A 16,742-nucleotide genomic window follows, 5' to 3' on the forward strand; every position below is an offset into this window, starting at 1 on the left:
CAAGAGGAATATACCATAATGAGAGGACAGACAGAGACCTGATTAGTCCATCTGAACTGACCCCAGAGGCTGAGTTCAGAAGATCTATGTCTGGCAATAACATTTTAAAACTTTATAAGGTATGACATATATGAACCTTGAAAATGTTAAGGAAGATGACAGAAGTCAGTCAAAAAAGACTACATATTGCATGATCCCATTTCTATGAAACACCCAGAACAGGCTAACCTATACAGACAGTGTATTAGTTGTATCAGTTGCCTCGGACTTGGGGTGGGACTAGGAGAGGGTCACTGCTAAGGGGCACAGGGTTTCTTTTTGGGGTGATGACAATGTTATAAACTTGGGGATAATTACAAAACTCTGTGAATATACTAAAAACCACAACACTATACATATCATAAAATTCACCCATTTCAAGTGTAAGTTATATTTCAATGAAGATGACTTGACTTCAACTGTCTTTGTGTCCTGAGAACTGTTCTGCTTAGTTTCACACGCCCAGAACCAGGAGGTTTTGTCTGGTGCCCTGACCAATGACCACTGGCCTCTATAAGTGGAAATAAAGCCACACGAGTGTTGTCTTATGCACTGCTGCAGCTCTCGTGGGCTGTCCCCATCTAACATGACACCTCTGCCCGGCCAACACCTGCTTCCTTCAGGTTTTCTCACTGGAACACTGACTCGTCACACTTCTCCCTCAATTGACTCGATTTCAACAAGGACAATCTGGAGTTGGAAGTGGCCATTTTGGGAGGGGCTTCTGACATGAACAAGACTGTTCATCTGAGGTGCATCAACACTGTACCAACAATGGAGTGGGGACTTTGTAAGAGTATTCCCGTGGATGTTTCGGTGTATGGCCTTCTTGGCAATGACATGACCTTAATAAGACAAGGATAGGAACCAAGCATTGAGGTGTATCTTTAAATACCTCCAAATGAGCTATGAGTTTGTTCAATTACTGTTTATTTTTAGGGTAGACTGAGGCTTCCTCATGCTAAAGAGCTATGCTGTAATGGTAGAAGAAAAATTACTAGATCCTGTATTCCTGACGGGGGAAATCCCAACTACTTCTCTAGTAACAGGACCACACGTTACACTGACGTGGTTATTAAAGAACTCCATAAGCTTTATCTTTTACTCAAGACTATCCACTGTCCTTATCATCCACAAACTTCAAGAAAAATAAAGAGAACAAATGGAATTCTAAAACTGTATTTATCACAGCACTCAAAAGCTCTCAAACTTCTACAGTCCGAACCACTGCCACGAACCCTGATGGTGGTGAGATTATCCTCTCTGGGACCCACAAGTTGATTCCTTACGGGTTAATAGCCTGCCTTTTTCAAGTGGGAATTATAGTTTAAATCTTAGGTTCTACCCTATTACCAGCTGACACAACTGAACACTACAATGATGCCTCCAAGTTTATCACAAAAAGATATGAGCTTATGAATGCCTCAAAATCTGGAGTTTTGGTCTCCTGAAAAAGATGCCACCAGAGAAAACCTTCCACTAATATCAACTGACTCAGCAGTTACACCTGAGATGTTGTTCGTTGGATACATGTTTCCCAACTTAAAAGACACGTATCACAGCCTTCTGACTATATATACGTTCATTCTAAGGGATTCTCCAGAAGATACCGAGTTAAAAAATGGACAGCTCCTATTAAGGTGACAAAATCAGATTAATTTTCTGATTCTTCAGTATTCTTTTCTTTATTATCGCCTATCAAAACCAATATGATCTTTCATCTTCATCCTATTGTTTTTGACCCCTCTAAGATCTCTTAGCCACTTAAGGAAAAACAGAACTCTTGTTTTTTTCCTAGACCACAGCTACTAATCTGAATATAACAGATTGCTGGATCTATTATCCTCCACCTGACCCAGCTAACAAAAGTTTAATAACTTCCTTTAAACACGTCAGAAGGTAGACTCCCTTTTACAGGCCCTTCATATATCGTATCTTAGCCCTCAGTCATAAAAAAGGTGTCTCTGCAAATGTAATCAAGTTAGATGAGGTCATCCTGGAGCAGAGTGGGCCACTGTCCAATAACTGGTGTCCTGAGGAGGGAGGTTTGGAGCTGGAGACACAGGGAAGGCCCCGTAACAACGGAGGTAGAAACGGGAGAGACACAGCGACAAGCTGAGGACCGTCAGGGAGTGTTAGCAGCTGAAAGGAGCGAGGAAAGAGCAAAGAAAGATCCTTCCCTACATCCTTCAGAGGGAGCATGGCCCTACCAACACCATCATTTCAGATTTTTGGCCTTCTGAACCATGAGAGAATAAATTTCTGTCATTTTAAATCAACCAGTTTGTGGTATGTTGTTGTGGCAGCACTGGGAAACTCACACAGTGGACCGAAATTCAAGAAATTAATGAAGTTAATATGGCCCTCCTGGTTCTCCAATCCTTTGGAGAAATCCTCTTTATTAATCTTTGTTAGTTTTTCTTCCCTCCCTGATTATAGTTTTTTCTCAAGGATTTGGTTCTGGCTCTTATGTATGCATCTTCCTGTTGAGAGTCAATCCGTCACTGCAAAAAGAAAAGTCCCAAACTGGTCATCTCCAGTCTTGATCTCACTCACCCAGCCTTTTCAACTGCTCTGTGGCATGATGTTGCCTGGTTATCACCCGAACATGGTTCACACAGAGCTGACTTTGCTGACATACTCTTAAAGCTGGGCTTCCACTTCCTCCCACTGATTTTCATATTGTAGTTATTGCATTTTATAGATTTCTATCTATTATACGATTACCAATTTTTTGAGTACCATTATGAAAGAAAAAGTAACTGTAAAGATTAATTGTAAGACACATCTGAATTCAGAGATAATAAAACATGAAAAACTATGACTTAGAATCAATGAATATGATAAAATGTTATCACTGTTTTCCTAGTCATCCAGGGTACCTCGGCCCCTCCTATTCCCTCAATACACATATTCAGTATCATCATGATTCCTCCTTTATAAAGTCTCTTAATATCTACTTTCTGTACAGTTTTACTCTAAGCATTTTCATTCAAAGCCAACTGTATTGTACGTGGTTTTTGGACTGTCTCTTCTCTGCCAACTCCCTTGCATACCAGTATCAAATTAATTTTCCTAAAATATCTGTAAATGTTTTGTATTTTTATTCCCATCAAGGTAGACTCCTTATTAGCACTGGGATAAAATCCAAGCTTACCTGGCCTAGCTGTGCAGACACTGCCAGCTGCATGCAACATCCATTCTCCTCAAATTCTGCTTAAGGCAGTTACGTACTCAACTAGTACACATATATCCTGGGATTCCCTTGCAGCTGGGAAAAACCACGTGACATCATCTGGCAGAAGTTTTTTGGGACTTCGGGGAACATTTGTGCTTTCCTGATACAAGTACTACCCTCTTCTAGAATATGAGACTAAAAATGAAGCACAAATCTTACAACCATGAAGAAATAAGCATATGGATGAAACTGACAAAAGGAGGGTGGGCTATAAAAATAACAGTATGGCCTAGGCCCCTGCTTATATTTTAGAGTCACTGTGCCAGTCCTGGGTTTCCTATTTCTGTACATTTTATGCAATAAAAATAAAACCCTGTTTGGTTTAAGCCACTTTGAAGGGACTGCTATATGCAGTTGAATGCAATCCTAACTTAAACTAGCATTCAAAGCTTTTCACAACATGTTCTCAACTGCTCATTTTGTCTTATTTCCCCATTATTTTCCATATTTGCAGGTTTCCAAGCTTTATTCGTATGATCATGCATTGAATTCACTGCTTTACCAAACATGCAATGCTGGTCCACACTCCTGTGCTTTTATACATTTTCAAATAAATGTCATTCCCTCACCTGGGAGAACTCCTAGCTATTAAGATCCAGCTCCAATATACAGTGTTAACTAGCTCTTTCCTTTGTGAACCCGTAACACTGTGTCCACACCTCTGGCCGAGCGCTAATCACTGAATCACTGATTTACTCATGTTACCTCAGTTAGACTATTAACTCCTCAGATGCAGGCACTATATATGTCTTTTTTAACACAGATTCCCAAGTTCGGCACATGGTAAGTTTTCAATAAATATTTTAATGAAGAATAAAACACTAACTGGATTTGTTAAACTGGTACTTTCTGCATTGAAAGTAGTTCAAAATTCACATACATATAAGAATTGTGCCATCATATGTATATATATCCCATCAGATAATGTTCAACTATTTCCTTTCTCAATGCATACCTTGTTTAAAAAATTATAGTACTAATAGCGTCTTAAAAAAATCCAGTTGCCATGTTTTATTCTTTTTCATATTTCCTACAGGATCCAGCACAAAACTTTTACCTAATAAGCACTTAAAAATGCTTGACTTGACTTTATAGCATCATGGAAAACACAGAAGACACTATACCTATAGAGGAAGACTGCGGACTAATCAGAAGGTCCTCTTGGACTTGCTCACTTCCTGGCACTGTCTGCTGATCACTCAGTGAACTCTGAGAGGCACTGACAGGCTGGGATACTTCCTCATGGACCTCCTCATCACTTAACCTTTCTACTTTGACCCGGACATCTTCCTCAGTACCCAGAGGCAAGGTAGTCTTTGTGCTCTCACAAGTCACATATTCAGCCATTCTTCTACCTGTCTCAGATGGGCCAGGTAATTCTAAAGTCCGGGTATTTTCTGCTGGCTTAACCTTATCAGGCTGAATCCTTCGATCAATTCCAAAAGGGAAAGTCCAGGGAAAAGCTAGAGAAGAGTCAACTGGTTGATTTCTATTTTCTGAGTAGGGAGCTGAAGAATTCAATACCTGGGGAGAACTTGTTTGTGTGCTACACTTTACAGGACTTTCAGGAGACATCACAATGTAGCTTTTGCGCTTTCTCCGGGATTCTCGGCAGACAGGAATGGTTCTTTCTACCACACTGCACTCTGAAGACACTGGAGAAATGCTTCCATCTCGAGAAGTAAAATTGCAGTTGGAGTTATTTTCTTGTCCAGCATCTAGACTCTTTTCTGGTTGGCTATTGGGTGTATTCCATAAAATGCTTGATTTCATGAACTCTGAGCAGGTGCTAGCAACACTGAACATCTGCATATAGCTGGCTGCAGCTAGAACATCAATGATATTTTCTGTGTTAATTGACAGAGTGGCTGTGTAAGCATATTCTAAAAGGGGTATAAAGCCAGTCACTGTAACATGATGCAGATCCAACACATTCTTGTTGTCATCCTCTGCCTGGCCTACAAGTTTGGTGCGAAAGAAGTCACTGCAAGCTGCTAGCACCACCTTATGTGCCCGGAAGACTTTGTCCTGGACGCGGATAGTGATATCACAGAAATGGCCATCATTTCGCAGCATATTTAGCTTTCCAAGCATTTCCTGGCTGTGGGAAGAGGAACTATGAGTAAATGTTTTCACACCCATCTTTTCCTTCCTCTTCTGCAGATGCTCTTCAAGGATGCAAATGAATCAGAGATGTCCTAAAAGACACATAAAATAAGCATTAATTGATGGCTTTGTAGTTGAAATAAAAGGTGATTTAGATCGTTTTCATGAGGCCACAATGCTAAATAAAAGAGCTGAAAGATGGTAGCGAGAAAGCTCAAGGTAAGAAATACACTAAAATACATTCCCCACCTGTCCCCTACACTCCAATCAGTGGAGTCTGTGCACTTATGTTTTAATGAGCTGCATAGTTTTAAATAACAGTTTGCAAATAACAACAATTAGAGAACCATGTGCCAGATGCTGCTCTAAATGCTTCCTATCTGATAATCTGGTTGTCACGATGTCTCAGTACATACATTATTATCCCCGTGTAACAGAAGAGGGTGAAGCACCTTGCTGAAGTCAGAAAGGCACTATGCGGCCGAGTCAGGGTTCCACCCAGGCAGGCTGGTCCAGGACCTGTACTCTCAGCCTCAGTGCTTTACACTGCCTCTGCTAGGACATAAAGTGGGTACATATAGGTGGTTAAGAGTTCAAGTTTTAGGATGTGGTAAGTCTGCATTCTTCCCTCAACAATTCCTCCAAAGCTGTTATTAAGGACTAAATGGAATAACACATGTAGAAATGCTCAGCACATTATCTGGCCCTTTGAATGCTCAGTAAGAGCAGCTATTGTTGATCTATTACTAACAGAATAAAACAACCTTTCCGGAAGTAAATTTACAAAACAAATAATGTTTAGTAATCAGCCAAATGATTGGGTTTTCCATTAAAAAAACCCAAAACATAGTTGGTTTGCCTTTATCAGATTTTACATTTATTGACTAAAAATGTAAAAAACTGACATTCTTAAACACTTTTAATTTAGCAATTCTAATAATGCTTTAATTTTTACAGTACTTACTTTCACTCTAATCTATTTTTATACCCTCTATGTGAAGTCAGGGAGGTTTATACTAGCCCCTTGATAGAGATAAGAAAACGAATGCTCACAGAAGTGACTGACAAATGACAACCAAAGCTAGGATCTGGGTCTTCTGACTCTTAGATCACAGTACACTTTTCCAATGCAGAAACAAACTACGTACATCAATTATTTCACCTAAGATAAATAACTTTTCTTTTTAAAGAGACTATTAAAATAAATGCAAAACAAAGCAAACTTGGGGGGAACACTTTTTTATAAATTATCTCTAGATAAAGGAGATTTCAAATGCCTCAAATATATAGCTACCAGTTAAAAATGGTGTTAAAGATGATGAATATTTAACTGACCTGGAAAAATGTTTGGTTCTGAGTATTAAATGAATGTACAATTACTGATATACAGTGAACACTCAGTAGTGGCAGTTATTTTCTAGTGAAAAAATGTGATGAAATTATATAGACTATATAGACTATAATCACCTTTATGAAATACATAAACGTATATGAGGTCTTAACTAGAGATTCCTGGATTCCCTAAGGGGCCATGATCCTTCTGAAACTACACAGAAAAATGGTAGCTTTCATCATATTCAAGGGAATAACTGGTTCAGGAAGGAACATGCCTTCAAGCAAGTGACACTCATAATCCAGGGACCATATGTATGAACAAAGGTGTGAAGGCAGTAAATTAACAGTATGTTTGGAGAACATGTGCAGCAGGGTGTTGAAAACATTTCAATCTTGGTTTGGGTAGAGGCCCCAAACAACAGATACTATGTTCCAAAGTGAGGTGCAAGGCCACCTATACAAGGAGACAGAGGAAAACCTATTTTTCAACCTTGAGTTACACCCACCTTCAATGTTCAGAGTTACATATGAGAAAGATTTTTGCAGAGAGTGATCAGTCCATTGAGAGTTGCAAACCCTATCCCACTCCCTCCTATCTCCATGTAAGGGAAAGAGGTTGAGGCAAGTTTGCCCTTTATTTCACTTCTATGGAAAATGAATCACACTTGAAAAAAATCTAAAGGATACGAGTCTGATTTAAACTCTGGCCAACACTAGGATGTATGCTTACCGTCTCCCAACACTGTATAAAAGCAAAACCTGGAGTGGCTGAGAGGAGACTCTGGAGCGAGAATGCAGGGTGTGTATCCCAGTGCTGCTCCTTGTAGCTGTGGGACCTTAGGCAAGTCACTAAACTACACCTTAATTTCTTCAGCAGTAAGTCAGGGAGAACAGAATACCCCTTCTGAGGACTACCTGCGCCAACATATGGAAAGTGCTTTCAAAGTACTTAGCACGAAATAAATGCTTCATCAACATCAGGTGGTGCTGCTACCACTGCTAACGAAGACCTTTTCTTCTTAGTCAACCCCTACCTCTCCCAATCCTGGAGGGGCCAAAAATCACAGTCAGCAAATGAACAGGAATAAAAGGGCAAAGGGGGGAAAAGGGAGAGAAAAAGGAAGCCAAACAAACCTCATGTTTCACTGCAGACCTGTAGTAGGCCTGAGGTGGTCAAGGAGGGGAACCTTCAACTCTGAATTAAGTTTATTAGTTCTTGAAAATAATGTTTCTATTCGTGAAAGTGACCAGAAAAGTTATTAAGACTTGCTCGTCAAGGAAATGGAGAAAGCACTAACCCTGTAGAATAAATTTAAAGGGACAGCTGAAGACAAAAATAAAATGGATTCTGAGTACCTTCCATAAATCATGTTTGTTCAATGTAATGGCTACACATATATGGTACAAAATCTGATACAGATGGAGGTATGGGATGAGAGGAAGACGGAGATTAGACTGGGAAATGCCCTGTATGCCATGTATTTATTACATGAATTTTCCAACACATGTCTGTGAAAACTCAGTCTCATGATATACTCTATAATAAAAAATTACATGGACAAATATAATTTGGAAATATTGCAAAAATATACACTATGGCAAAACGGGATGAAATTACATTATCTGAAAAGTCATACATGAGATGGACAGAAAGCCAGAAGTATACATTGAAATTTTTATAAATTAGGTAATTCTATTAAAAAAAAGACCCTCATATCTCTCTAAATGTGTGTAGATGAATATGAATGTGTAAAGTTATATATTTAATTTGGAACTTACGAGAAATTCTTGAGTAGGTAAATATTACTTAATTCCAATTAATGTAGAATTAATGTAGCATTCAAAAGTAATAAAAATGTATTTTGCAACAGTTTGCAATTTGAACTAGTGAGTAATTCAAAAATAGCTTCCTTCCCATTCCTTTTATTCCAAGTTACTTATGAAACAGTATACATATGTTTATGAAACTGGTCGCTAAACAATTTAAGGAGGAAAAAACCCTATAATTTTGTTTTGCAGTTGGGTTGAAAAATATTTGCCAAATATGGTATACAGACCAACTGTTAAAACAGAATGGTTTCAGTGAGATAAATCTTAGGTTTTGAATTCTGACTCTTCCATTTACCATTCAGGCATTAAATCTTAAGTCAAGTTACTTCACCTCTCCGTTTCAGTTTTCTCAAATGTAAAACAAGAATGGAAATTACACTTTCAAGACAGTCAAGAGGACTGAATTAGCACAATTCCTGACATAAACATTGAATAAATGTTAGCTATGATTATTACCTTAGGAAAATGTGAATAAAATGAAATGGAGACCAAATTTCAAAATGTCTACTCTATTTCTTATAGGACACAGAGCACATATTGAATGGGTTCTGATATAAAAATTATCAGAGGATTTGACCTTAAAATGGAGCAGCTCTTAGCATATAAAGTGAGGTGGCTGCTAAGATGATTAAAGAGAAAGTAATGAGACCGCTAGCCTTGAAATTAATTTGGGAGGATGCGGTATTTAATAAGAATTTGCAAATTTAAATATCCAGCCACATCTCAAAACTGGACACTAACTTTCCAAATGATACTAATAAGGTTTTAATTATGCTAAAACTGAACTGAGATCATTTCATTTCTACCCTACATTCTAATTAAAACGAATCAGGGACAGAAAAGGTTAGGGAGAGGGACATATAGAGTTTAAGATGCTTCTAAGAGGAATATCCAGGTGGAAATTCATATATGAAGTGTCTGTACTAGTTGACTATGTAAAGTAGTAGATGTAACAGCAGGACCTTTAGATATGTTGTCTCACATGAGGTAAGATAATAACCTGATTTTATAGAAGAAATTGATACTCGGAATACTGTTTCTTTCAAAGGCACTTATGTTTATGCCAATGCTAAAGACCTAGAGAACTATGCAATAGGTATGGGTAGCCACTGGGGAGTAGTGTATTTACATCTACATTTTAAAAAGATTATCCTGGTAGCAATATAGAGGGTAGACTGGAGGTTGGCTGTTACAATAGTACAAATATATGATAAGACAAAATTGAACTGAGTCAGTGGCAGTGAGGATAGAGAACAGACATCTAAGAAATATTTAGGAGGTAAAAATGACCTGGGCATGATTTTGTATTGGGGATGGGGTGGGGGAGTAGCTGGGAGAGAAGAATGTAGCCCTAGGTCTCCAACATGGATGGCTGAAGGGATGGTGTTTTCACCAAACAAGATAGAGAGTAAGAGAGGAAGAGCTGGTGTTGGTGGGGGTTAATGATGAATGAAAAGAAACATTTTGGTTTTAGGCACACTGAATTTGAAATACTTCTGAGAGGAGTATCCCAGTGTAAACTGATATATGAAGTTGCCCATCCTGGTCTAGAGTTCAGGGGAGAGGTTAGAGCTGAACCTAAACACTGGATTTTATGTAAGTCACCGATTAAGCTTCATTCTGTTGAATTTATTAGAGCTGAAGATATCTAAAGAATGTGTGGGGAGGAGGGGCAGAAAGGCAGTTGTGAGAAGCTTGGGGCAGGCAGAGAGCAAAAAGATTCAGTGAAAATATTTTATAGCATCTAATTTATATTTTGATCCTGTCCAATATTTAGCATAATATACACAAAAGAGGCAGTGAAATATGTGAGTGGGTAAATGTATGTCATGAAATCACTACCTGGTTTGGCTATATAAAGTACCTCTATCTATCCATCATCAGTGGTTAAAGGTAAAGTTGCAGTTTGAATTTACAGCCTTGAATTTTTAATTAAAAGCATCAGTATGAATTAATAATGTAGTTAAATTTCAGCACTGAATATCCCTAGCACCCAGACTGGCTTCCAAATATCATTTCCCATTAAAAGGAATCATGGCTCCTTAGAAAAAAGGCTGATTGCTCTTCTGGGGCAGTAAATGTCCACCTGGAACATCTTAGTAGATATGCAAAGAAGTTATCAAAGATTATCAGTGATAGCCAAAACCCAAGTCAATTTGAGGAGGTTCTCAATGGCAAAAAATGGGACAAACTGAAACACATGAAATATGTTTAAATTCATGAGTTCCTATGACACTAGAAACAAAAACAAAGCTAATCTGTCACCTTTAAAGATGCTAATAAAACAAAAAGTTATTTTGAAAACTGGTTTTAAACAGGGGGAAAGAATAAAGCATTTATCCTGCCTTTCCAATACAAATGGTAGTTTTGAGCAATCAAATAGAATATGAAAGAGGTTTCTCTTTATAGAAATATTCCAGCTAATAAATAAAGAAGGAACAGCAGAGTTAGAACACCATTTTTCATGTGCCTCTCCCCCCCGCCCCTTAAGAGGCATTAGTCATCAAGGTTTATGACTTCACAAAAAGAGAGCAATAAGACATTGCAAAAAAGACTGAACAAAAATCTCACCAAGTTTCTAGATCCAACACCAATTCACAGTAAATACAGAGGTAACAGGAATATATTAAGCCATAATGCTGCCCTGTCTTGTAGACAAGAACTTAGAAGAGGATTAGCAAGGTGAATGGGCTGCTATTTAAACTTCTGACCCAGGCCAGAGAAAGATGGTTTTGTATCTTCAAATCTGCACATCAAAGAGTAGTAAAGTCCACTTGTCACTTAAGATAATCATAAAGGACTGACTGTATCATAGACATAATAGGTCTATTTAGGTAAAAGTCAAGAAAATGTTAAAATGTTCATCTGTCTCAGAGGAATAAAGCCTGCTAGGGAGAGCTTCAGGGATTAGGCCCATGTCTCCCTGCTGATTAAAAAGAAAGGCACACAAAACAAGCCAGCTAGGTGTTTTCATCTTTGAATTTAAGGCTCAGAATTGTGGGAGGTTACCTTGGAACCATAAGAACTAACTTAATGATGGCAAAGCAAAAAGTTGAGAATTTAGGTCCTTGATGATGTCACTGAATTGCAGAGTAACTAACTCTGAAGTTGTCTTACTCTAGGATTTTTTTGTTTGAAATAATAAATGTCCTTAGTGTTTGTCACTCGATTCATAGTTTTCTGATACATAAAATGAATATCCATATACAGATGTCTCACAGGTACTTCAACAAGTCCAAATGAATTCATCATCATTTCTCACAAATGAACTGTTCCTCTTGAAGTTCTCTGGCCAGCAATACCGCCATTCCAAAACACAAAAACTTGGGAGTCACCTTTACTTCTATGGTAGACTAAAAAGGTCACTCCCACAAAATGTCCATGTCCTAATCCCTGGAATTTGCAAATGGTACTTTTATGGCAAAGACTCTGAAGGTTTCATTAAGTTTCTCAAGATAAGGAGATTTGTCTGGATATTCCTAAATACAGGTGGTCCCTAAATACAATCTTCAGTATTCCTACAAGAGAGATGTAGAAGATCTTATACACATAACAGAAAAGGTGATGTGAAGACAGGCAGAAACTGGAGTGACGTGGCTGCAAGCCACAGAATGCCTGCAGCCACCAGAAATTAGAAGAGGCAAGAAGGGATTCCTGGCCCCCACCAGAGCCTTTGGAGGGAGGGGGTATCCACAACATCTTGATTTCAATCCAGTGGTACTGACTTCGAAGTTCTGGCTTCCAGAACTGAGAGAATAAATGTGTTGTTTATGCTATCCAGTTTGTGGTAATTTTTTACAACAGCCACAGGAAACGAATACAGCTTTTTTCTTCCTAACACAGACTTGGTCACTAAGACTAATCTCAAATCCATCCTTTCTTTTCTCCATCAGCCACAGCCTTGGGCTACCTGAATAGCATCCTAAGTGGTCTCCTTAACTTCGGGCTCATTAGCCTTGAATTAATCTTCAATCATTATTCAAACTGCCTAAAATCCAATCATCTGAGGCCAGCAGTCATTCCCTCATGCCTTAGCTACCACACTGAACAACTCTGAACACTAAGTTCTTTTCAGCATTTTCTTGTATTTTTTGTACTGACTGATTTCAATGCATATACTTTAGATAAGTATTATCTCCCATTATTGATGAAGAAATTGAAACTCATAGAATAAATGACTTACCCAAAGTCATAAGGCTGCTAAACAGCAATTTACATCCAGATGCTACGTTTTCTCAATGTGTATCTTACATTCTCAATGCTCTACTGAGTTTTTAGATGCTTTAGCCTATCTTCCCCTCCTTACTCTTCAACATGATTCACTCTGCTCCAGTCAAACTGATTCTGACTCATTTTCTGACCATACTATACATATTTCCACTTTCCTACCTCTAGTCCTTTTGGAATTCCCTTATTGCTCTCAAGAGGTCAAATACTACTCTATTTTGTTCTTCCTTCCACTCTAGATATCAGCAATACCTTCCATTGTATGTCACTTTTAAGATTACAGTGTGTTTTTAAATATATTTTCTTTGGATCTTAAAAGCCTTATGAAGTAGACAAGGAAATTCTTTAAAAATCAAGGAAAATAAGTGGCCTAACAGGGCCTCAAAGTTGAGTACTCTGACTTTAATTAAATCCTCTCCTCATTTTATTAGTAAACTATGCTGTCTTTCCCTCCACTGAATTTATGCAGTATTTTCTGCTGTGGCCACTAACCTCGCATTTGATACAATACCAATTTAAGTTTACCAGAGTATATGCCCTGTTTCTCCAAGGACAATTCCAATATATTTTTGGAATCAACCATAACTGTGTTTTGAAAAAATCATTTTATAAATACTTGAGGTATAATTGATGTACAATAAGCTGAATGCATTTAAAGTGTACAATTAGACCAGTTTTGACACACGCATCACCAAGATATTAAGGAACATTTCCAGGACCCCTATACATTTCTTCCTGCCTCTCACAATCTCTCCTTCCTGTCCTTCTCCAGGAACCACTAATTTGCTTTTCATTTTAGATTAATTGCATTTTCTAGAAATTTTATATAAATGGAATCAGACATCATGTACTTTCTTACTCATCTCGCTTCTCTCACTGGATATAATTAGAGATTCTGAGATTCATCCATGTTGTTAGGCTTGCTAGTTTCTGTTCCCTTTTACTGCTGAGTACTACTATTCCATTGTATGGAAATACCACAGTCTGGTTATCACCTAACAGTTGACAGACTTTTGAGTTGTTTCCAGTTTGGGGCTATTACATATAAAGCTGCTATGAACATTTGTGCACAAGTCTTCATGTGAACACATCAGCGGAGATTCTTAATCATTTACATGCGGTATACTCTTATCAATAACACTGCTTATTACAGTGCAGTGGTTCTCCACTGGACATTCCTTTATGGACACAAAAGGATCACTGCTCTGTTGATCAGTAGAGTATTTTATGTACAACAGGTGATCAATGAACTGCTACAGATTTTGCTTTCTTACAGACTCTATGGTACTTGAGGAAAAAGGCTGAGCCTATGTGTATTCTGTAACTGCCTAACACAGAGAGGGCATTTTTCAAAATGTTGAATAAATGTTTGTGGTTTACATTGCTTATTTTTGGAATAAGCATATTCTTTTATGCTCATTCACATTATTAACAAAAGTATAATTGCAAATGATGAACAACAAAATAAAACCTGAGACAAAACAAGTATTTTTAAAAGTTTATTATGTACAACATGCAAACGTTTTATAAAAAACCTGTCGATATAGCTCGCTTACGAATGGAAGAGTTGTAACTCAAAGTAAAAGCTTTATGCTAAAATTACACAGAAATCTGAATGAAGTAGTGAAAATTACAATTCAACTACCTCTTTCTCCAGAAAGTTATTGTTAAAAAATTATTCATTATTATTTCCTTTAGAATCAAGTTTTTTTGGGGGCAAATATTATAGTACCTCATTATAAATTGTTCTTAAAATCTTGTCACTATGTTGTCAATCTAAGCAAAACTAAATGTCTATATTTTTCCATGAAAGGAACCATATTTTTTAGAATAGATTCATGAGTACTCATATTTGAGAACATTAACACTAATAAAAGTGCACGTAACCTCATCTGACGATAGTTAACTCCCCAAGGGTCTTCCTTAAGTCTTTACTGAAAAGGAAGAATTCCAAATGAATTATTGTAACTGAGTAAAAAACTATTTAATTTTTCCTAACTAGCCACTTTTTAATCAACTAAAGATTTTAATCATTTTACTACCTGAAAAAGTCCTTTCTAATTCAGAGCTTTGAGAAAGAGAAAGACTGAGATCTACCTGGAGTTAAACAGTAAATCAGTCAAACCAATAACATTAAACTATTAGAATTTCCTCTTATTTGCTCGTAGCCACAGAGTCATGCTGATTGTTAATTTGCATATCAGGGAAAATAAGTAAATATATATTGAGTAACTCCCAGTAAGTATTCTTATCTCACTCTGGTCTCATAATACTGGGAAAAGGACTTTTAAAATCCAGTTATAAATGAGGTAACAGGAGGTTAAGTTAACTCCCTCACATTCTTATAAGTAATAAAACCAGATCTGAAGAAAGATCTGACAAAAAATTCAAATTCCCAGTCCCCTCTCCCCACCCCATCATGGTGCCATGTAGAAGAATTCAATCATAGTACTTAAGCAGTATCAGCTATTAACATTGAATTATTTTATAAGACAGCAAGTTTCAAGAAAGGCATCTTATTCAGTCTTTTGGATCCTTACAGGAGTAAGTTCAAGTCAGTTTTAGTCAACTAGCATTTAAGAGCTCTTTGTTTCCCTGAAGAGTTTTTAAGTGTTCATACCAAGTACTCAGGAGTCCCACTGTGTATGTGGACACAAGCACAGTGGTTTTACCTAACATGCCTTTGCACTGTTGCCAACCTTAGATGTGTCTTAAGGATTGACTGTGTGTGTCCCCTCTAAAGATATGTTGAAATCCTAATCCACAGTACCTGAGAATGTTATCTTATTTAGAAATAGCTCTTTACAAAAGTTATCAAATTAAACTGAGGTAATAAAAATACCTTTATATAAAGTGAAATTCAAAGACAGATGCACAAAGGGAGAACGCCATGTTAAGATTGGACTTATACTGCCACAAGCCAAGGCACTAGCAAAAGTAAGGGGAGAGGCTAAGAAGAGATCCTTCCCTCTTAAGTTCCTTCCTTTAGAAGTAACCAACCTTGCAGATACCATAACTGCAGGCTTCTAGCCTCCAGAACTGAGACAAAAATTTCTCTTTAAGCCATCTAATTTGTGGTACTTTGTTACAGCAGCTCTAGCAAACTAATACACATCTGCTTTTCAAAATAATGTAAAATTTAACTGTATTAAATTTTAGTGGACTAATAAACATTTCAACTAAAAGGCAGAGACCAGGATTAAAAAAGCATGCCCAACTACATGCTCTTTATAAGAGACCTACTTTAAATAAAACGAAAGATATGTTAGAAGAAAGACCATGCAAACAGTAATTATAAGAATGCTAGATTTTGCTGTCTTTAGTATCAAAGTAGACTTCAGGACAAAAAGCATTACCAGAGACATAAAGGTGTATAGCAATAAAAAACACATATGCACTAATAACAGTGCTTCAAAATAGAAGAAGCAAACATCGACAGAATTAAGGAGAAAAATAACCCACAATAATAGTTAGAAAATTTAACATCCTTCTTGGTAAGTGATAGAACTGGGCAAAAAAATGAAAAAACAGTAAGACATAAAAGATCTAAACAACACCATCAACCACCTTGACCTAATTGATATTTATACTGCAGAATATACATTCTTTTCAAGTACAAGGTATATTCACCAAGACAGACCATATGCTGGGTTGTAAGACAAATCTTAGTAAATTTTAAAGGAATGAGTGGACAAAGAGTATGCTCATTAATCACAATAACAAATTAGAAATCAATGAGTTATCAAGAAAATTCCACATTATTTTAAATAAAACACACTTCTAAATAATCCCTAGGTTGACGAAGGAATCAATAAAGGAAAGTGGAAAGTATTCTAAGTTGAGTAATACTGAAAGTACATTATCATGATTTGTGGGATGCAGCTAAAGTAGTGCATAGAGTAAAATTTATAGCTTTAAATATATATATTTGAAAAGGTCTAAAAATCAATGGCCTACCACCACATAC

The 16,742-nt window shown here is 37.2% G+C and overlaps 1 protein-coding gene across 6 annotated transcripts in view; it reads right to left on the bottom strand.

Annotated features, from left to right (window-relative positions):
- ZBTB44 (zinc finger and BTB domain containing 44) overlaps window positions 1–16,742 on the bottom strand; it is a 44,263-nt gene that overhangs the window by 18,981 nt on the left and 8,540 nt on the right. For all 6 annotated transcript variants that reach the window (XM_031443369.2, XM_031443368.2, XM_064482225.1 and 3 more), the window contains exon 2: window positions 4,402–5,475. In XM_031443369.2, coding sequence (XP_031299229.1) covers window positions 4,402–5,419 — 1,018 coding nt within the window. In that variant the 5' untranslated portion in view covers window positions 5,420–5,475. The remainder of the gene's footprint in view (window positions 1–4,401; window positions 5,476–16,742) is intronic.

The sequence above is a fragment of the Camelus dromedarius genome, chromosome 34 (genome assembly GCF_036321535.1).
Source record: "Camelus dromedarius isolate mCamDro1 chromosome 34, mCamDro1.pat, whole genome shotgun sequence".
NCBI classification, from domain to species: Eukaryota; Metazoa; Chordata; class Mammalia; order Artiodactyla; family Camelidae; genus Camelus; species Camelus dromedarius.